The sequence below is a fragment of the Aspergillus oryzae genome, chromosome 2, assembly GCF_000184455.2.
Source record: "Aspergillus oryzae RIB40 DNA, chromosome 2".
Taxonomy (NCBI): Eukaryota; Fungi; Ascomycota; class Eurotiomycetes; order Eurotiales; family Aspergillaceae; genus Aspergillus; species Aspergillus oryzae.
In genome coordinates, this window is record NC_036436.1 from 4,188,375 (window position 1) to 4,206,863 (window position 18,489).

General features: G+C 48.3%; 10 protein-coding genes across 10 annotated transcripts; 2 read left to right on the plus strand and 8 right to left on the minus strand.

Annotated features, from left to right (window-relative positions):
• Positions 1 to 256: 256 nt before the first annotated feature.
• Positions 257 to 1,131, minus strand: AO090003000777 (cation diffusion facilitator family transporter; the record flags this gene model as incomplete). The annotated part of the gene is made up of 2 exons (XM_001819867.3): positions 257 to 657; positions 726 to 1,131. The coding sequence occupies 2 exons, from the start codon at positions 1,129 to 1,131 to the stop codon at positions 257 to 259; spliced, it is 807 nt and encodes a 268-aa protein (XP_001819919.3).
• A 50-nt stretch (positions 1,132 to 1,181) lies between these two features.
• Positions 1,182 to 2,041, minus strand: AO090003000778 (uncharacterized protein; the record flags this gene model as incomplete). Its single annotated transcript, XM_023235031.1, has 2 exons — positions 1,182 to 1,281; positions 1,635 to 2,041. 2 exons carry the CDS (start codon positions 2,039 to 2,041, stop codon positions 1,182 to 1,184), a joined length of 507 nt encoding a protein of 168 aa, XP_023090091.1.
• A 719-nt stretch (positions 2,042 to 2,760) lies between these two features.
• Positions 2,761 to 3,191, minus strand: AO090003000779 (uncharacterized protein; the record flags this gene model as incomplete). Its single annotated transcript, XM_023235032.1, has 2 exons — positions 2,761 to 3,077; positions 3,131 to 3,191. 2 exons carry the CDS (start codon positions 3,189 to 3,191, stop codon positions 2,761 to 2,763), a joined length of 378 nt encoding a protein of 125 aa, XP_023090092.1.
• Positions 3,192 to 3,268: 77 nt separating this feature from the next.
• AO090003000780 (uncharacterized protein) lies at positions 3,269 to 3,699 on the minus strand (the record flags this gene model as incomplete). The annotated part of the gene is made up of 2 exons (XM_003189518.2): positions 3,269 to 3,456; positions 3,504 to 3,699. 2 exons carry the CDS (start codon positions 3,697 to 3,699, stop codon positions 3,269 to 3,271), a joined length of 384 nt encoding a protein of 127 aa, XP_003189566.2.
• A 1,340-nt stretch (positions 3,700 to 5,039) lies between these two features.
• Positions 5,040 to 6,077, minus strand: AO090003000781 (zinc-binding alcohol dehydrogenase family protein; the record flags this gene model as incomplete). Its single annotated transcript, XM_001819871.3, has 1 exon — positions 5,040 to 6,077. One exon carries the CDS (start codon positions 6,075 to 6,077, stop codon positions 5,040 to 5,042), a length of 1,038 nt encoding a protein of 345 aa, XP_001819923.1.
• Positions 6,078 to 7,379: 1,302 nt separating this feature from the next.
• Positions 7,380 to 9,197, plus strand: AO090003000782 (sugar porter family MFS transporter; the record flags this gene model as incomplete). Its single annotated transcript, XM_001819872.1, has 6 exons — positions 7,380 to 7,557; positions 7,636 to 7,915; positions 7,985 to 8,305; positions 8,382 to 8,741; positions 8,810 to 8,970; positions 9,052 to 9,197. 6 exons carry the CDS (start codon positions 7,380 to 7,382, stop codon positions 9,195 to 9,197), a joined length of 1,446 nt encoding a protein of 481 aa, XP_001819924.1.
• Positions 9,198 to 11,613: 2,416 nt separating this feature from the next.
• Positions 11,614 to 12,600, minus strand: AO090003000785 (uncharacterized protein; the record flags this gene model as incomplete). The annotated part of the gene is made up of 4 exons (XM_023235033.1): positions 11,614 to 11,959; positions 12,083 to 12,148; positions 12,244 to 12,333; positions 12,392 to 12,600. The coding sequence occupies 4 exons, from the start codon at positions 12,598 to 12,600 to the stop codon at positions 11,614 to 11,616; spliced, it is 711 nt and encodes a 236-aa protein (XP_023090093.1).
• A 227-nt stretch (positions 12,601 to 12,827) lies between these two features.
• On the minus strand, positions 12,828 to 13,577 carry AO090003000786 (uncharacterized protein; the record flags this gene model as incomplete). The annotated part of the gene is made up of 1 exon (XM_023235035.1): positions 12,828 to 13,577. One exon carries the CDS (start codon positions 13,575 to 13,577, stop codon positions 12,828 to 12,830), a length of 750 nt encoding a protein of 249 aa, XP_023090094.1.
• A 633-nt stretch (positions 13,578 to 14,210) lies between these two features.
• Positions 14,211 to 16,141, minus strand: AO090003000787 (uncharacterized protein; the record flags this gene model as incomplete). Its single annotated transcript, XM_023235036.1, has 6 exons — positions 14,211 to 14,768; positions 14,829 to 15,119; positions 15,176 to 15,277; positions 15,331 to 15,496; positions 15,557 to 15,788; positions 15,931 to 16,141. The coding sequence occupies 6 exons, from the start codon at positions 16,139 to 16,141 to the stop codon at positions 14,211 to 14,213; spliced, it is 1,560 nt and encodes a 519-aa protein (XP_023090095.1).
• Positions 16,142 to 16,946: 805 nt separating this feature from the next.
• Positions 16,947 to 17,968, plus strand: AO090003000788 (phytanoyl-CoA dioxygenase family protein; the record flags this gene model as incomplete). Its single annotated transcript, XM_023235037.1, has 4 exons — positions 16,947 to 17,120; positions 17,183 to 17,357; positions 17,387 to 17,650; positions 17,709 to 17,968. 4 exons carry the CDS (start codon positions 16,947 to 16,949, stop codon positions 17,966 to 17,968), a joined length of 873 nt encoding a protein of 290 aa, XP_023090096.1.
• Positions 17,969 to 18,489: the final 521 nt, after the last annotated feature.

Below are 18,489 nucleotides of genomic sequence, written 5' to 3' on the forward strand. Positions count from 1 at the left end.
TATGTTACAACACCGCTTTTGTAGTTTTTTTTTTTTGTTCTCTTGCAAGTTACATACTGTACATACCCGTCAGGAAAGGAAATTTGAGATCGACGTGGTTGGGGACGCGCTGGACGCGAGGTCACGTGGTATTGGATTTTTGTTTAATGGTGGGATGACTCAGCGGGTATACTATGTAACTATGTATTTATTTTCATGCATGATATAGTTGCACGATGTTTTATGAATTACTACTCTTGTCTGTTACTTTGTGAAACTAATGAGCCTGCTGGTTCAAATGGGTGGGGATGTTCCACGGATCATAATCCATGTGTACGAAGGCACGGTCGACCGTGGGGACACTCTCGATCATGTACTGTAGACTCTCGCCGATGTCATGGGCGTCGCGCAGCCGGGTCTTCCCTTCCAGGATGATGTCTACTTCGACGTTCAAGAGGTCTCCGGCATAATAGGCCCTCAGGTTCTGGATCTTGAGGATGGCTTTGGAGAACCGCATGGTCATGTAGAGTAGAACGCTCTGGTCGATGGGAGATGCGGCCGCTCCTGTGAGATGGCGAATATGCTCGCCTGCGGTTCCGCTCCAGTTCCATATAATGTAGACTGAGAGGAGGAGACCGCCAAGGGAGTCGACCCACCATAGTTTGAAGAAAGAGCCGACTGGAGGAGTAAAGGGTTAGTTGGTTGTAATGTCTTGGGAGTGGTTGGTTAAAAGGGTTTCCACTTACTCAGAGGGAAGAGAATACTGAACAAGTTGAACACCACATCTGTTTCGGCATCTTGTGCCAGGGCTTGGACGCTCGAGTTCTTGATTAATCGACACCAGAACCAGCAGGCGAGTTTCACGACTACGGTGCTGGCCATCACCGCAATCGAAGGTATCGTTAGATTGACTAGGGTTGTATCGTTGGAGATCAGCCGAGTGAAGGATGTGATGGCCACCTGGACAAAGGAGGTCATCATCACCACAGCGAAGACCAACACGCTTAGGGGTTCCAATCGACGTCTGCTGATGGGGTATTGATAGCGGTCGTCTTTTTGAATGAGGGTTGTTGTCACCCAGACAATAGCAGTGCTCAGAAAGTCCAATGCGCCGTCCACCAAGCTAGCAAGAACGGAAAGGGAGTTTGTCATGGACATGACGACTATCTTTGCTAATAGCAAGACCACGTTGGCGACGAAGTTCACGTAGATGGCAATCGTAACAATGCGGGCACTGCTATCGACGAAGTCGTCGTCTTTCGGCCCGCCATCTGATAGGGACGGGGCGCTTTCGTTTCCGTCCTGAGGTAAAAGAGGCGTGCTCTCATCGGGGATCCGGTAGAGGTTGCGCGGAGTCCGTTTAATTCGGTCTTGCTTTTGTTGCGGCTCTCCATTACCATTACCATTACCATCACCATCGGCAGCGGTAGTCAGGTTGTTGTCAGGTTCGTGTTCGTTTCCGGAATTGCCGGACTCTGTTTCGGGTATAACATCTCGATTATGGTGATAATCTCCAATGAGGCGGTGCGGCAATGATGAGTCAAGTAACCGGTCAATATATACGTATTGCGCTATGAGATCATTGTTCCGCTCATAGTATTCCCGTCTGATGACGTTAGATTAGGGTGTCAATCGAAGGAACGAAATTTACCCACAGCTTTTTGCTCATCCCTTCTAATGATTTGGGGTCTCTATAATACAATTGCCTGGAGACAGGATTTTGCATGAGATTTACTTTGCCCCCAAGACGTGTGTTCCATGGACCATGGTCAATGACATACCAATTATAGACGGACTTGACATCCCCGATCAATTTCTTTGCCCGTTCCCAAGGCGGAAGTTCATCATGCCGAGTAGTATCATCCCAGGGTTCAGGACTCTGGGTGGAGATAGAACGCCTGCGAATGAGACTTGCCAAACGTTGGCCGCGGGTAGACAGAATTTCGCCGTCGATCTCAAGACTAGGTCGTCTAGGACGGATAGAATGATAAGAGCTCGAAAGAGCAGGAGATGAAGGTGGAGAGCTCTGTGGCATAGTGTCGGAGCGACTAATCCATGCCATTGTGTGGTTCAATTAAGTGTGGATGAAGTTGGATGATGAGCATAACAAACAAAAAAAAAAAATAATACGAACAGGGGTGGATTTACTGATGTACTACATCATCCTGCTAGTACTAAGTTTCGTCAGCCCGCGATCGGAAACATTCCATGGAATCCATTTGCCGACTACTAACGAGACTATCAACTTCAAGACGGCGCGAAAAGATCACGCTAGCTTAATATAGTACTCTCTTGAAAGGTTTTTTTTTTTTTTTTTTTCCTCTTTGCGCTAGCGTCTGAGGAATTGTTAAGTTAATTCTAAGCAGCTCCGGACGATCTGCATATCTCTAGTCAATCGTTGATTGGTCCAAGTAATATAACAGCCTTTTCTCTACAAATCAATATACACGTTATTCACTAAATACATCATCTTGAAGAGCAAGTATCCAAGACAGAATTGTTCCTGGGTAAAATTGAATAGGTAGGGGGGTGGCGGAGTCACTTGGCAGATTTAAGCTGACAGATTATCAGATAAGCCGGTGTGGAGAGAAGAAAAAAACAAAAACAAAATTAGACAAAACTGATAGAGTTGCTTGATCTGTTACCCAAGTCTCTTGGTTATATGGTTTTAAAAACTAGTACTTAACACACGGCTTCTCTTGTTGACGATATGTACGCCATACCAAACACGAAACAAGATCAAAACGCTCTGCACAAAGCCTTTATAAGCAAGAACAATGCCTACCCCCTAAATCCTTCAAGGTCCCCAGTTCCGCCAAGGATACTTTCTTCCAAGCTCGTCCATCCATCACGGCCCCAAAACTCCTTGATTAGACTCTCTGCCCTGACAGAAGGACCAACCTGACTGAGGTCCCGCGGTTCATTCTCCGGGGGTTGAGGGATACTACTGTTCACAGGAAAGGCCTTGCGCAGAATGTCCACAATATCTGTCCAGTTATATGGAGTTGCAAAAGCGAAAAGGCGTTCTGATTTCACCCTTCCATCAAGAACAGCGGCAACGTGTAGACGGGCTGTGTCTTCGACGTCGACAAACCATTCTATCATCCTGTCATTAGCCAATGCTTCAAATGGAAGATAATACCCAACTTACGTGGAGAGATATAGTCGATGCCAACCCGGTTCCCAGATAAGAGTTTACGGACGAGGCCCATAGTGGAGCCGCCTATCTCGGGATGTAGTATTTTGCCAAACTATAGAGACTATGGGTCAGTCAAGAGTGGAATAGACCTCAAGCTGAACTTACGTTCGTGTCGGGAAGGACTGTGTTAAAGTCAAAGCCAGGCTTGTTCTGCTTTACCCACTTCCAGGCCTCTCGTTCTGATTCGGTCTTGGATGCAGCGTACACGAAGTATGATTTCTGGGCTACGGGAACACTGGGATCCCTAGCGCTTCTTACGGCACTGTCATTCCATGTATCTGGACACATTAGATACCAATGACATGTGAGGCTATTAACAACTTACTTGAGTCGATGATAATACCAGGTTGATCAGGCTGAGGGAACGAAGCGGCAGAAGCTGAAGAAGTCAGAACGAATCGAGTCACGGTATCATGCTTCGCTGCCGCTTCAAGAACACTCAAGGTTGTGGCGACGGATTTTGATATAATTTCGGGGTCAGGCCTCAGGGAGACATCTGATGCCTGGAGTTCATTCAGCATTGACGGACTTTAATCTTGGGTCTTGAGGGAGTGACGCTACCACATGTACGACACCTGCAACACCGTCCAATAATTTATCCAGTGTCTCCTTGTCTCCCAGTTCCGGTAGCAGAACTGATTCAAAATGACCAGCACCATGCCTGGTGGCAAAGTAGTCATCTAGCCATGGTTTTTCGGATCGAACAGTTCCGCGTACTCTGTAACCGCTTCCGAGAAATTGATCAACGATATGGGAGGCTATGAAGCCATTTGCACCAGTCACGAGAATGAGGGACCCGGTGGGGATGGCTATGTTGGCCTGGGACATCGTAGTGGCGTAGTAGTTTGGGATGAAGTTTCTGCTGGGATATCATACGGCTATAGGATGTGTGGCTATATAAGATAATGTGCGAAGGAAATTTTGTCAATGTTGATAGGAGTTTACTTGGGAACTCATCGATCTTTATAGTTGGGCCTGTTTGGTGCTGTTTTCCTAATCCGGACGCCGAACATGACTAATTCGGGGTTCAAAGTGGCCGAGCTTATTCAATCCATCACTAGCTATATTATCTATATTATATAGTTATATATATTCGGTTATACAAGCCAAGCAAAGGCTTTTATCAAGAGTTACTAGTACATTACACTTTCAACCAAGACTATAGAAAAGATCGGCAACCAACTGTTCAGGAGGGCCAGAAGTATATATATATATATATATCAGTCTTAGGCCGAGGCAGTTACCAAAAGATATTCTTATAATAAGCTAAATTTAGCGCCATTATCATAGAGAATAGTATAGTATTTAGTTCTCAGGACTATAATAGTTTTTTAAAATCCAAATCCAAGACTTTATCCACTTAATTAAGTTGACGGTGTGCGGAGTCAAGGTCTTGTAGATCTCCAACTGCGGAGTTTCCAGATGTTACATCTGCAGGTCCCACTGCATGGATCCACAATGCGCGTCACAACGGACTTAGGAATGCATCAGATGCCGTAGGCGATTAGTTGCAGGCTCATTGTCATTAGATGGAATTGTTCACGCTCCGGCAGTAGAGGAACTCCAAAACTCCATTGAAGGGAATGGCTAATGGGCTTGCACTAATACATTTCCCGCCTTGGACGCGGAGACTGCAATACTATATTCTCAGGTGATATATGCCCCATACAGCCAATGTAAGAGGGAGTATTAGGAAGCTAATTTAGACTACGAAACAGGTCAAGCACGATCTCCCAGAACTGCACGTCATTGTCGACTTCAACATCCTACATTTCATCCCGCTCGATGACGAGATGTAACGCCGAAATCGCTAAGCAGGTCGAAATTTCAGAGTACCATGTGCATCAACGAAAAGAAATCCTTAGACTGGCACAACAATCTTAGTGCCACTGACACCAACCTTGAGCTTGTCCAGTGCTGCGTGCACTCCGCCCAGACCGCCACCCTCAGTCTGGATAGTAGGGCTGGGGATTACTTCACCGGACTGCAGACCGGCCTTCAGCCATCCATGGAAGACCTCATGCATGTGCTTGCTCCTCGCGGTCTCATCGATAGGTGGGAAGTTGAAGGTGATCTGCGTGTTATCGAGGGTAGGGTGACCTTCTGGGAGAAGGGGCGAGTGTGCGACCTTGGTGTGTGCATCGCCCTTGGTCTCCTTGAGAATGTCCAATGTTGGCTGCAGAGCTCCATCAACAACGCAGTGTGCAGTGTGCAGCTTGACACCATCCTTCTTCACGGCGTTGACGATCTGGGAGACGATATCGCTAGCCCTGTAATCGAAGACCGCATGGGCTCCGAGCCTCTTGACGAGGTCATGGTGCTTGGGACTGGCGGTGGCGTAGACAGTGAAGCCGAGTGTCTTGGCCGATTGAACGGCCAACGTCCCTACACTGCTCGATGCGCCCCAGATCAGGACCGCTTGTTTGTCCGCGGGAGTATACTTGGTGTCGAGCGGAATGCCGATTGTGGTCCAGGCAGTTAAGGCAGTCAAGACGGCCATGGGGAAGACTGCGCCTTCCTCAAAGGAAAGATTGTCTGGAAGTGGGATGACAGCTTCGGATTGTGCCAAAGTGTACTTTTGGAAAGCACCGTGGTCGGGGGAGCCGTTCTGGTAGAATGATGAGGCAAAGGCGATGACTCGGCTTCCTGGACCAGGGATCGTGGTGACATCCGAGCCCAGCTTGACGACAACACCAGCAGTATCGGATCCGATGATAGCGGGATATATAGGCACAGGAGGCATGCCATAGTCACGCTGGAAATGATCGCAGGGGTTCAAAGCAACGGCCTTTACTTCAATGAGAACCTCATTTGGACCGGGCTCGGGGGTGGGACGCTTTCCAAGAGACAAGGGACCGCCCTTCTGGGGGAGAATGGCAGCTTCGTGTTGTCCGACCATGGTTGTGATTGCTGTTGCGGGTGGTGTTGGTGAAGATGAAGATAAGAGGTGTATAACTACTGTGGATTTATATAAAGCCCGATTCTGGGAGATTTGCTTAATCTATCCAGTTGATATGTTATAGGTAATGACTCTGATCGTTGAATCAGAGCAGTAAATAATGCACTGCTTATGTTTTGCACCCCCGGCGCAGCTCATGATTGAATAGTCGTTGTTCCGGCGTTAGAACTAGTCTTTGCTCCTAAATCCGACTGCTGTGCAGAGATCTCGGAGTTTAAAACTTGATGAATAGTTTTCCGGGCCGCAATCGGAGAGAGACGACTTCGTACTAGTGTGTAGGATGTTGAACAGTCCCATGTTGCACGTGATGGCCTGCTATACGAGATCTATTATTGCATGGTTGCCCAGACGCAGCCTGTAACCGGGTTCTTGCTTTAACCGGGTGGCATCTTCCCACGGGACATTTCGGCTTAACTGCCTCTACCGCTACTAAACCAAGTAAAGTATCTTATTGAGAACTGGGCCGAGATGGTTCATATGAAAATGAGTCATGTGATGTGAAACAGCCCTTAGAGGCTCTCTCATATCCCTACCATGTGTCCAGACAGAACCGCTAGATGCCGAAAAAACCACCAATCCAACGCATTTTGAGTTCGGGGCCATGCGTTTCTTTTCGGTCAAGCCGGACCGACTTGGCAGTCAAGGCCGTTGAGCTGATTCGTTTTGGTCATGCTATAAAAGAGAGGGCACCCTTAGCGGACGGTTGGACCACCTTTAGAGAGTGTGCGCTTGGACGCCACCCTGGTCGACCGTTCGACAATACGTGGAATAATCCGTTTTACCCGGCGATGGCTAAATCCAAGTAATATATCTAGGCTTGGCCTCATTTAGACTTCATATGCTGCAATCTGACAATGGAGGAAAAAAGAAGGGTCGAGATGGGCATCGGGCCAATCACGGTGCCCATGGGGAGAAATGGCGTGGTTTTAGTGTCGGGCGGGTCGTCCCCGGATTTTCTCCACGCCGTCTATTCGTTCTTGTTTACCCGCCAGTCAGTCGTATCCTCATGTCTAGGCTCACCCGTGGGCTTGATTCTTAAAGCAGACAAGCCTCGCTTATTATACAGGCTAATACTTGATTTGATATATTAAGACAATGCCGTCTTTCTCTCTGCCCCGCCGACCTCATCTTTACTCCTCTGATACCTGGTCCTCTCCCTGTCTCGCCCCTCATTCCCTGGGTTGAACTGATCGGCTCATCGCCTGCCAAAGGTGATATTGCTACTACTCCAGCTTCGTCGAAATGGGTCGCGGCTTCACTATCGGCCTGGCAGCCTTTGCGGCCACGGGGTCGTTCCTCTTCGGATATGACAGCGGTGTCATGACCGATGTGATCGAATCGAAGAACTTCCTTGCTTTCTTCAACACGGTCCAGACTTCTCCAATCATTGGGGCAATTAATAGTACATTTTCTGGTGGAGGTATGAATATATACCTTTGATTCCACAAGTAATATAACTTCAAAAAAGCAAGAAGGAGTACTGACTATTCACCCGTAGCTGCTTTGGGCGCCCTCCAGGGAGGACTGACGATGGATCGCTTCGGCCGGAAATTTACTATTCAAATGGGCGCCTTCATATGTCTTGTTGGTGCGATCCTTCAGACCGCTGCCCAGAACTTGGCTATGATGCTCGTGGGTCGTATTCTGGCCGGGTGGGCTGTCGGTCTCTTGTCAATGTCGGTTCCAGTTTATCAGGCCGAGTGTGCTCATCCTCGAAGCCGAGGCTTTATTATCGGCTTGTCACAGCAAATGATCGGTATTGGATTTATCGTCAGCACGTATGTTTCCCTTGCAGTTCAGCCTTAGCGACCTTGTTCCTAGGTGGTCGAACCCTAATGCTTCCATAGATGGGTGGGTTTTGGATCGCTTCATGCCCCAGAAACTAGCGAGTTCCAATGGCGCTTTCCTCTGGCTTTCCAGACGGTTCCTTGCCTACTTCTAGCAGTGGGAATGTTCTTCATGCCCGAATCCCCTCGGTACCTGGTCGAAAAGGAACGCTACGAAGAGGGAATGAAGATCTTGCGGAAATTGCACTATGACGGCACGAACGACGAATGGATTCAGACAGAATTCAATGAAATTAGAACGACCATCGAAGCTGAGAAGGCTGTAACAGTGTCGGGCTGGCTCATCATGTTCCAGGTTCCCCAATGGCGGACTCGATTGCTGTATGTGAAACAGACTCATACCTGAACCCCCTTGTAAGATGGCAGTTACTGATCACAGCTGTTCGCACTATTATAGTCATGGTATCGCCGTCCAGGCCTTTGCGCAAATGACTGCTGTCAACGTGATCGGCTACTACCAAACCATCCTATACAATTCCCTGGGAATCACAGGAGGTCGCAACATCCTCGTCGCCGGTATCTACAACTGCGTTGGTCCAGTTTGTAATCTTATCTTCATTGTTTTCCTGCTCGACAAAGTGGGGCGACGCAAGCCCATGCTGTTTGGCTCGATAGCTGTCACCATCGTCCTGATCTGTGAAGCCGCACTGACCTCGGTCAACGAAGACGGGTCCCGGACGAGTTACAGCATTGCCGGCGTGTTTTTCATTTTCTGCATCACAGTGATTTTCTCCTTCTCCTACGGATCATGCGCCTGGTATGTTGTATCTCGTATCCTTCACACTGTGAGCTCATGCCAGCCGGACTGACAACAAACCTCTCCAGGGTGTACATGGCCGAAGTCATGCCGATGCAAATCCGAGGCCGAGGAAACGCCGTCGCAACCAGCCTTGGCAACTGGGTGGTGAGCACCATCTGGAATCAAGTTTCGCCGATTGCATTCGGCAAAATTCACTGGCGGTTCTACCTGGTCTTCATTCTGTTTAGTAAGTTTTCTTTTCCTTTCAGATCTGAAGGAGTGGAAAGCGAAGTGGAAACGGGTTACTCATACTGTTTCTCACCACTAGATGTCTGTATCACGATCCCGACGGTGTTTTTCTTTTTCAAGGAGACCAAGCAGAAGTCCCTGGAAGAGATCGATCTCCTGTTCGGCGGACGGGCATTGGGGACCTTGCCAGAGAATGTGAAGCGAAAGCCGCCGAAGCCGAAATGAATAAAGCGGAGAAAACTAGGGACTCGTATGCGAATGTGGAGCATACGGAAAATAAAGTGTAAAGTAGGAGTTCTACTTTTCCACGCCATGCGATATGATGTCGGTTTGTTTTGTTTGCAGATCCAATGGTGAACCATGCGTGATGTCGTCATGGTTCTGATGTTTTATCTCCACCAATTTCGATAGTGTACTTAGAAACAACATCATTGACATCCAATGCTTTGAACCACCTGACCTTTGGACTCTGGGCTCCAGCCGAGTCAGAGGATAATCCCGCAACGGTGGGGCCCCGCCGTATTCCTCTTTCAGCAAACTGCGGCCTTTAGCTGAACTTTACTTCAATTGGCAATCCCGCGTTTTTGATGTCGCATGCGGGGTCCTGATTGGTCCCTAAGCTCGATTAAATTACCCCAAGATGCGTGGGGAAGCTCAAGTGACGAACAAGGGGGAGACGATCATCGATGCAATGAGAGATGAATGGAATTTCAGTATTCCTCATCTCTTCTTCAAAGAAAAGGCCGTCAAAACCTGTGATATGCGCAAATGGTCCTAAAAGGGTGAGTTAGGGCACAGTTGCATACATACATGGATACATGGATACTACCTACTATAATACATACCAAAGAAAGTAAGGGCCAGCAATGATGGCATGACTAGAAGATGAATGGCCTGACTGACCACCGCCCACCTTTCCCTCGTCAGTACTCACGAGATTAAACGATGATCCGCTCGTCGCATAGACGCCAAGGGCAGGAAAATCAATTAAAAGGTCACTTATCAGTTAAGTCTGGGGCAAATAGCGGCCAGTGCACGACCTTTTTCCCTTGGAATGCAAGCCGAAGTTAGTTGCCTTTTTTTTTCTTCCCACACAGCCCTCTTCGTACCCTCCGTACAATAAAGTATGAAACATATTCTAAATTAACCTTCTTTTTTCGATCTCGGGTTTCCCCTATTTTTGTTTTGCTGTTTTTCTTTCGAGATTCGACCTTGTCTGCTTCTCTCTCTCTCTTGTTCATTCTGTTGTTATTGTTTTTAGTCTATACGTCGACTGGGTTCACAAAACACAAACAACCCATGCACCTCAGGATCTGCTGACAGGAATGATGGTCTGATAGCTTTTGATTATTTCTCCCTTCCAGCGTCAACCTTTCCCCACAATTTAAACGGGCGTGAAACCCCACCGAAGCGATCGACTACGTACCGACCTACTAGTAATTATATTTATCTACCGACGCACTGCCCACCTACCTATCTGTCTTCTACTTCAAATGCGGCAGTGACCGAACGGAAGGCTGTGGAATTTGAAAAACAAAAAAGACAGTTCTCGCCCATATTTTCTCCCCATCTTTCCAGCGCCAGAAACTCTGTACGTTTGGTTCCCCCGGCGACTACCCGCCTGTGCCAGGGTCATGGAACATGGGGTTGTCGTCGGACAAAACTTCTTTCGATCATAATACCCATATGGCAATTGTTCTTGGGGTGGGACTTGGTGTTGTTTCTCTGATCATCATGTGTTTGCTGTGAGTATTCAGCTAGATTTGATTCTTTCAAGTTCTTGCTTGTTTTTGGTTTACTTTTAGTGTGTGTTTGCATTTTGGTCCTATTTGTTGGTTTTATTACTTGGTTTTGACTATCGGTTTCTGGATTATCCTTATATCGTTTGCATCCGATTAGATATGACCCAAACTCATCGCAGGGATTTCTAGATTTACCATGTTTGTGAACCGTCGTGATCAGCGCCCCTGCTCGAAAAGCAAGAAAAAGGGTTCGAGCGACAAGCTGCGCAAATTGGATGCCGTGTCTCCGGCTCGGACTCTAGAGGAATGGCGCTCCAAATCGAAAGGGCCCCTCTTACCCACCGAGGGAGTCGATGGTCAATTTGTGTGGTAAGTCGCGCTACCAGTTTGTCGTCGCTTGCCGCTTCGGCCGACATTTTCTTGCACCTGGACGCATGGTCAGAGCCAGTCAGCTAACCCACCCGGCCCGTTGCAGCGTTGTTTGCCTTGAATCTGTTCTGCCGTCTCAGGAGATCCGGGAGCTGAAATGCCTGCACGTCTTTCACAAGGAATGTCTGGAGAAATGGTACCTGCAGGACCATTTCAATTGTCCGCTCTGTCACAGAGCCTACTATTTTCAGGAAACGCATCCCAGTAATGACTTTGTATGGATGGTATGATTTGATGTCTGTTGATGCTCGTGCTCTGCTTTGGTTTGTTCTTATTATATGGCGTTTCGGGTTGGTCGACGTATTCAGGTTGGCTCGGGTTTGATCGGATGGCTGTTGTCTTTTCTTGCTACTTGTTTGCCGCATTGTCTCATTGCCGAGATTGCTATACAATGGCTTCAGGTAGTTGCGACTTCTTCCCAATTACCGATGCTGAGATGTGATACCCTAGCGAATTCGCCCTGAGTCCAATTAATCCCTTGCAAGACCGAAGCCGTCGCTGGAAGACAGGAAATCAGTGTTGAAGTCCCAGTTACTCGGATTATACCAATCCAGGAAGCTGTCCAGGCCAGAGGTCACGTCGTTGAAGACATCTCGCTGGATAGGTTGCGGGTCAATAATCTGGTCGAGAATATGGGACAGTTTCTTCTCGGCTTCCTTGCAGGTCTGGTAGTTACCATATGTTGGACGCGGAACCCACGACAGACATGATAGAAATACACTTAGATTGCGAATGATCTCCGCGCGAGGCAACATGACAGAATGCGGTCCGATTTCTTGGGTTTGGTGAAGAAGTTCAAGGGTCAGGACACTGGCGCTGGGCACTCCGTAGTACAATATCTAAGGCAAGACGTTAACACCCAAGAGAGGATCCTGTGGGGTGGGTGATCAAAGCATACCAGCCAGGAATAGTGTCTGTTCAGGTCCATGGACGCCTCACACTTGGAGACTATCCTGATAACGATTGATAGGGCCTCGCGCGATGTGTGGATCAACGCATCTTGCCCTGTATTTGTGCGTTTCAGCAGAACTCTCTGGAGGAGGAATATAGTGTAGAGGTAATCGAGGTACATATGGAGACTGGGAAAAGACGAAGCGTACGATTCCGCATCCTCGTTCTGTCCATGGGCGTCGTATCGAATGAAAGCTGGGGCTGCTTCCAACGCGGCTCGCGCTTTCTCGATAATTTGGCTGTACTCGATTAGCGGATGATGACTTCGTTGCGCCAAATCCATATAGTGTTCCTTACTTGGACTTCTGGACCAAATCCCAATCTTCACATGTTCCCAATGCTATCTCGAGAGCTTGATCTCTGTAGACAGAGAAGATGAACCGCAGACGTATCATGCTCGTCCTGTAATGTTGCCGTTGGGTGTTCCAACCTTCCATATTCAGGCTTGAAATTGCATTAGCGAGATCGTCACCCCCTGCCACTAGTATATCCTCATGTAAGTCCATTGGGGGTGTCAGCGAGCAGTATCGATAGTTAATAAATGGCGGTCGCCCGACAAAGGTGGCTATCGCTTTATCCGCATAAAAAGCAGAAGCGAAGCATATCTTTCTCCACTGCTGGAGAAAGAATGGGCAATCGTCAGCCTGCGTGTTCTCTTGATGAAAGCCAGCAGCATATACTGTAGCTGACAAGTCGCCTAGTCGGCGCCAAGCTTGATAGCCTAAGCCCACCGTTAGCGTGCGATGCGTCGAGTGGACAAAAAGATAAACATACTTGTGTCGCCAAAATGCTGAGTTTTCAATATGATATCGTTATACTGAGCAAAGCCTAGTAGTTCGTTGATTGAAGATGCCTGGTCGCAGAAGTTGAGACAGATGCTGCTTGCCTCCACAATCTGAGCGCGCAGTCTCTCACGAGCTTCACTGCTAGGCGCTGCCTGAACAAGGTCCGGATCATTGTCCGAGGTAGACATCAACGATATCCCAGAGATAGACAGAACGATCCCAAGAGACTCCCATCGAAGGCTCTTACCGGTGAACGAAGCGCAATAGTCATGGACAGTCATCGAGCGATGTATGGTTAGTGGCCGTGAAGTATTATGAGATATCTGATAGACCAAAGCCTGGAACTGGGCTTCAATATCGCTTCCAATGTCCAGATTGTCAAATGCACTCCTGATAGACTCTACAATAGCGTCAGTGATAACCATCGGAACTACAACGATTGCTTTCTTAGAGTAGAGCTTCCGGACCAAAACATCATAGATCGGAAAGTCATAAATAAGTTTCAATAGCTCTACTCCGGCCCTAAGACGGTCCGAGTCGAGGGCTCTAACAGAAGTGCCTGTCACCGTACTATTGTCCATCTCAAACGGAAGATCACTGCGATGCTCCGTGAGAATGGCCGAGTAGCTAGTCGCCCCTAGATAGCCAGGAAGCTCAGGGGTTGGCTCTAGGTTTGCGCCGAGTCGACTACTTTCCATAGTCAATGATGGGCTCGAGACACTGTAAGCTAGTCAATATTCGCTTGGTGGTTTTCTCAATTTCTGGAATATATCTGGAAACGGGAGCTCGTACTTCGACCTTGGTTGGCTGGTTAGGCCCCTCGACGCTTTGATCGGACTGGTCCGATTCGAGGCCACCCCCTTTGTCATTGGAGCAGGATGGTAGAAGCATTTGGCAGTGATCTTTTTCGTGGTACATCTGCCACAGACTGGTCTTGCATGGTCGCATCGCAGCTTTGCCTTGCGACAAGGTTCGCAAGATTGGAGTGTGCCATTGCGGCGAACTGCGGGGCCTCGAGTCGGTCGCTCCGCCATATCCCACCGAGAACCATCCACGAGACACCAACGTGATTAATTGCGCATTGTCTTCATGCGCCTGTTGTTATTTCGCTGGTTCTCTAATGATAAGGACCCTCAGTGAGTTCGGGTTTGATTCATGTGAAGTCCGAGGTGGTATCCGATAAAGGACGCGACCTAACCTAACTGGAAATAGTTAGACCATTCCTCCACCAGTCATTGCCCTAAAAGCTGTATCACTCTAAACTTATCCCGTCTGAGGACAACCAAAGTTGTATTCATATGCTAATCTAATGACTTTTGTTTATGTTAAAATTAATGACCACTCTTCCTATCCACCTGCAACGCCTCGCCATAGTGGCTAACGTCGTATCCGTTCTCCTCTAAGTATGCCTTGAACCTGGCATCCTCATCCTCCAACTCTCGAGACATATCCGGAATCAAGAACCATGCGATGAGACCTCCGACCACCGTAAAGGCAGAGGCAATCAAAAACACCGCTTGCTGGCCCTTTGCAGTGGTATCAAATGAGTTCTGAATTGGGGTAAACACTTCCGTTCCAATAGACGCACCAGCCTTGCCCACGGCAGCAGCAAATCCGAGAAAGTGACCACGGAGAGGGGTGGGAAAGGACTCGGCAGCACAAAGAAACGTAGATACACCGGGGCCCATTTCGCCCAGGGCCATGAAAATGCCGTACATCACCACGAACAACGGGAACACGCTTTGGATCGGGTGAAGCGCACCGCCAAGGATGAAGCCCCAGATGGCCCAGAGCATGAAACCAAGAGTCATGTTTTGCTTGCGCCCAATTTTGTCCATGAGGTACCCGCCGAGAAGGCATCCGGGGAGATAGAAGCAGTTAATCACTGTCTGGAGGGCCATGCTTTTTAGTTACCAGTTCAATGGCAATGTTCCAGATAGGACACTCACTCCATAACCGATGTTTTGAACAGTTGAGTTGTCCGTCATTAATTGCTGGATAATGGTGGACGAGAAGATTCCGAACGGGTAGGTGACAAAGTCGTAGCAGAACCACGCCAGGGCTACAAAGTCAGCACTTGAACACATGGACAAATGATTTGGTGACCCACAAGTTCCAAGCATCGGCTTCCAATATCTTTTGAGAATAAGCCCGTATGGATACCTAGATTTAATGCTGTGTTTCTGGTACTGAGTGGAATTGATCATGCGAATCCGGAAGAAGCAGATAACAAGGGGAAGCTATTGTGTTTGTGAGAATCTCGTAATAGAAGGATAAACGTATCGAAATCACGTACCACAAATCCAAGGCCAAATGATACACGCCATACCCCAGATCTAGTCTCTTGACCATAACAAGCGAGAACAATAAGCGCTACAATGCCAGCGGAGACAAAGCCCTACCGCCACGTGTCAGTACTTTCCTCATGCTATAAGTACGATTGCCACCTACCAGATCCACGGCAAAATCAGTAGTTGAAGCAACCAAGAAGCCTCGGTTTTTTCGAAGCTTAGTTGTCTCATCTGCTGCCTCCGTTGCACTCGTTGCGCAAACGGGATACTCGCCGCCGGCTCCAAAGCCAGCAACTCCACGGGCAATAATCATCATCCAGAACATTCTAAATTCCTGTAAATAACGACTTCAACATACTATAAAGCACGGAAAAGCGGGCACTTACCCAAGCTCGGACTTCCCGTGCGCAGCAGCTGCCAATGCAATACCCAATACCAAGAACGTGGTGGCTGCTACCACACCCGTTCTTCGTCCCAGGCGATCGATGAGAACGCCAAAGAAGAGCATTCCAAAGATTTCTCCTATGAGGAACGAGTTGGATAGTCGGCCTTTGATGGTTGGGGACATGCCATCTTTGTATCTACCGTATACCAAGAAACTAGTCAGCGGGAGACAATCTTGGCTGCAAAGCTTGTATAGCTTGTATAGAGGGGTACAAACAAGACTGAAAACAAGGGTTCCATATATCCAACTACAAGATCCAAGAGGTAACATCGATCAGTGAATCATTTTTTGATCAGGTATTGGCGGTGTACTTACTGATCTGGGCGTTGTATCCGTCGCTGAAAAGAGCCAGACCCGAGATGAACACATTCAGCACCCCGGAACTTTTGCCTGATTGACCAGCTTCGACATCCTCACTGCTCTCAACTGTGCTCTCCCGTCCTTTCAAGCCTGCCCAGTTGCTCACTGTGACATCGGCATCCTTGATCATGGAAGTATCGACCGGAGAACTTTCTACCGAGGCCATGGTTCGAACTGATTATCGTGGATGTGCAGTGAGACCGTTATCGTGCCGTAAATGCTGGGGGGGAGACGACAACGAAAGGACACACTAAATTCTTTCCCAATCATTTTATCCCACGTCGAACAATCTTCTATATAACATCGACATTGATGGAGAACCCTGCAGATAGACGATCAAAGGATCGGGATGGAAATGCCCTCATATTGGCCAATTAGGGAGGTTAGATACCGCACGGGCATGCGTATCATCGTGACCTTGACAGATAACAATTGAGCTTCCACCGGTCTAGATATGTACCCCTGGAGAAAAGTCCGTCGGAGACTGACATGTAGAAGTACGACAGGAGGGACACGTGCGTCCCTGCCTGGAGAGTGGAGACAGCAGGGTCTCTCGAGATGTCGGGAACTACCGCGACACTAATTTCTAAGCGAAGGGCCGATAACCAACCGACATCCTGTCGTTCGAGGCACATGGACACTCCTCAGTGTTATCACTGGCCAATACCTGTAGTGATACAATGCAACAGTGCCCTTGAGTCCTTGATCCTCAATGATGATCGCTCCATCTGTACGCCATCTCATCTCCCAGCGCTGCAACATTCCCCGCTCTCCGCTCGTAAACTATTATCCTACGATGTGTCACGGTGCCAATTGTAGACCCGGCATTAGTAGACTGCTCGGTAGGAAGTGGTATGCTGCAGGACTTATTTAGTCGGTAGTCCCAAGCGCTTTCAGGGAAATAGTCATGTGCCTCTCTATCTAACGAAAAACAAAGTAATTATCCGCCCAGAGCTTGACCTACTTGCACCATGGAGAACAGCCACTTCCCTTTAACTGAGGATCAAATTCAATCCTATAATGAGAAGGGCTACTTGGTGATCCAGGGCTTCTTCAACGCTCCGGAAACCAAGCTACTTCAGCGGTGGACTCAGGAAGTCCATGACCTGCCCCGCACTCCAGACGCATCATACATGCCATACGAGGTGGGCGATTCCTTGAAGAGAACAACAAAAGTACAAAGCATAGAACTAATGGAGGAGGGTAGGAGGTAAATGCACAAGGCAAACGAGTCCTCTGTCGTACAGAGAACTACGCCAATAGTCATGCTGGCTTTAACAGCTTTCTTCGCGGCCAGCGCATGTTGAGCGTCCTCGAACAGCTGGCTGCGGAGCCAATGCTACTCTTCAAAGAAAAGATCAACTACAAACTCGCAGGAAGTGGTAAGTATCCAGTCTTATGCAGCTCTCAGAGCTCCTTCGACGTCTGAGGCTAATCGGTAACACACCCGACTCAGGTGGCTTTTCTCCTCACATCGATGCCAACGCCTATACCCATGTCAAGAACATCAAGCATTTGACTGTGCTTGCTGCCGTGGACGAGATGACCCCCGAAAACGGTGGTTTGGATGTTGTAAATGGCAGTCATCGTACGGAGATCAAACTGGGAGAAGATCGTTGTATTGACCCTGCTTGGGTCGAAAGCCAAAAGTGGACTTCTTGCACCCTTCAGCCAGGTTAGTGCGGCCAATGGCATCTATAAGGCAAATTGAGACATCTATTAACGCAGGCTAGGTGACATTATGGTGTTCGGGTCCTATCTCGCCCACCGCAGTGGTGCTAATACGAGCTCTAAAGACCGCCGGGCAATCTATGCCACTTACAACTGCAAGGCCGAAGGCGATCTCCACGATTCGTATTATGAAGACCGGAGGAAGCTCTGGCCCGCTACCCACATGCGCAAGAAAGGAGAAACCTACGAAGAGGGACGACTTCGGTATGGGTATGGCTCTCCAATGCTGACTATTGAAGGCCAACCACAACCGGTAGCGTAGACTATTATTAAACTTCGTACTTGGGGAGTGCAAATCAGTTGGAGTATTATTAGTGTAAATAATCTTGAATTTATAAGGCCAGGGGACAAACTAGGGAGGACAACAGACTAGATGCTATCTTTGAGCAATGCTAATAGAGTCGTGGACTTCATACCCTGATCTCTATCCTCCCACCACGAGTGATGAGATAATGATGTTAACCGTTCCTAAACGAAACCAGTAAAGCCTTAGAAAAGAAACTCCAGCACGAGTAGTGCCCATTTCGCACGGAATAAGCCAATGCCACATGTGGGGTTAACTTTGTCATTCCATACTATTTAAAGCTATCACCCCCCTCTTCCTCACGGTTCTCCGAGCCCTTTCCCCAACTTTACCCTCAATTTCTCAAAACAGATATCTCCTTCTCAAACTCCTCAAAAATGGCCGCCCAATCACCCAAAGAAAGAGCAGAATACCTAGTCAGCTCACTCGAACAACACGGCCAAGGCGACTACATAGGCGAATCAATCAGTCAACTAGAA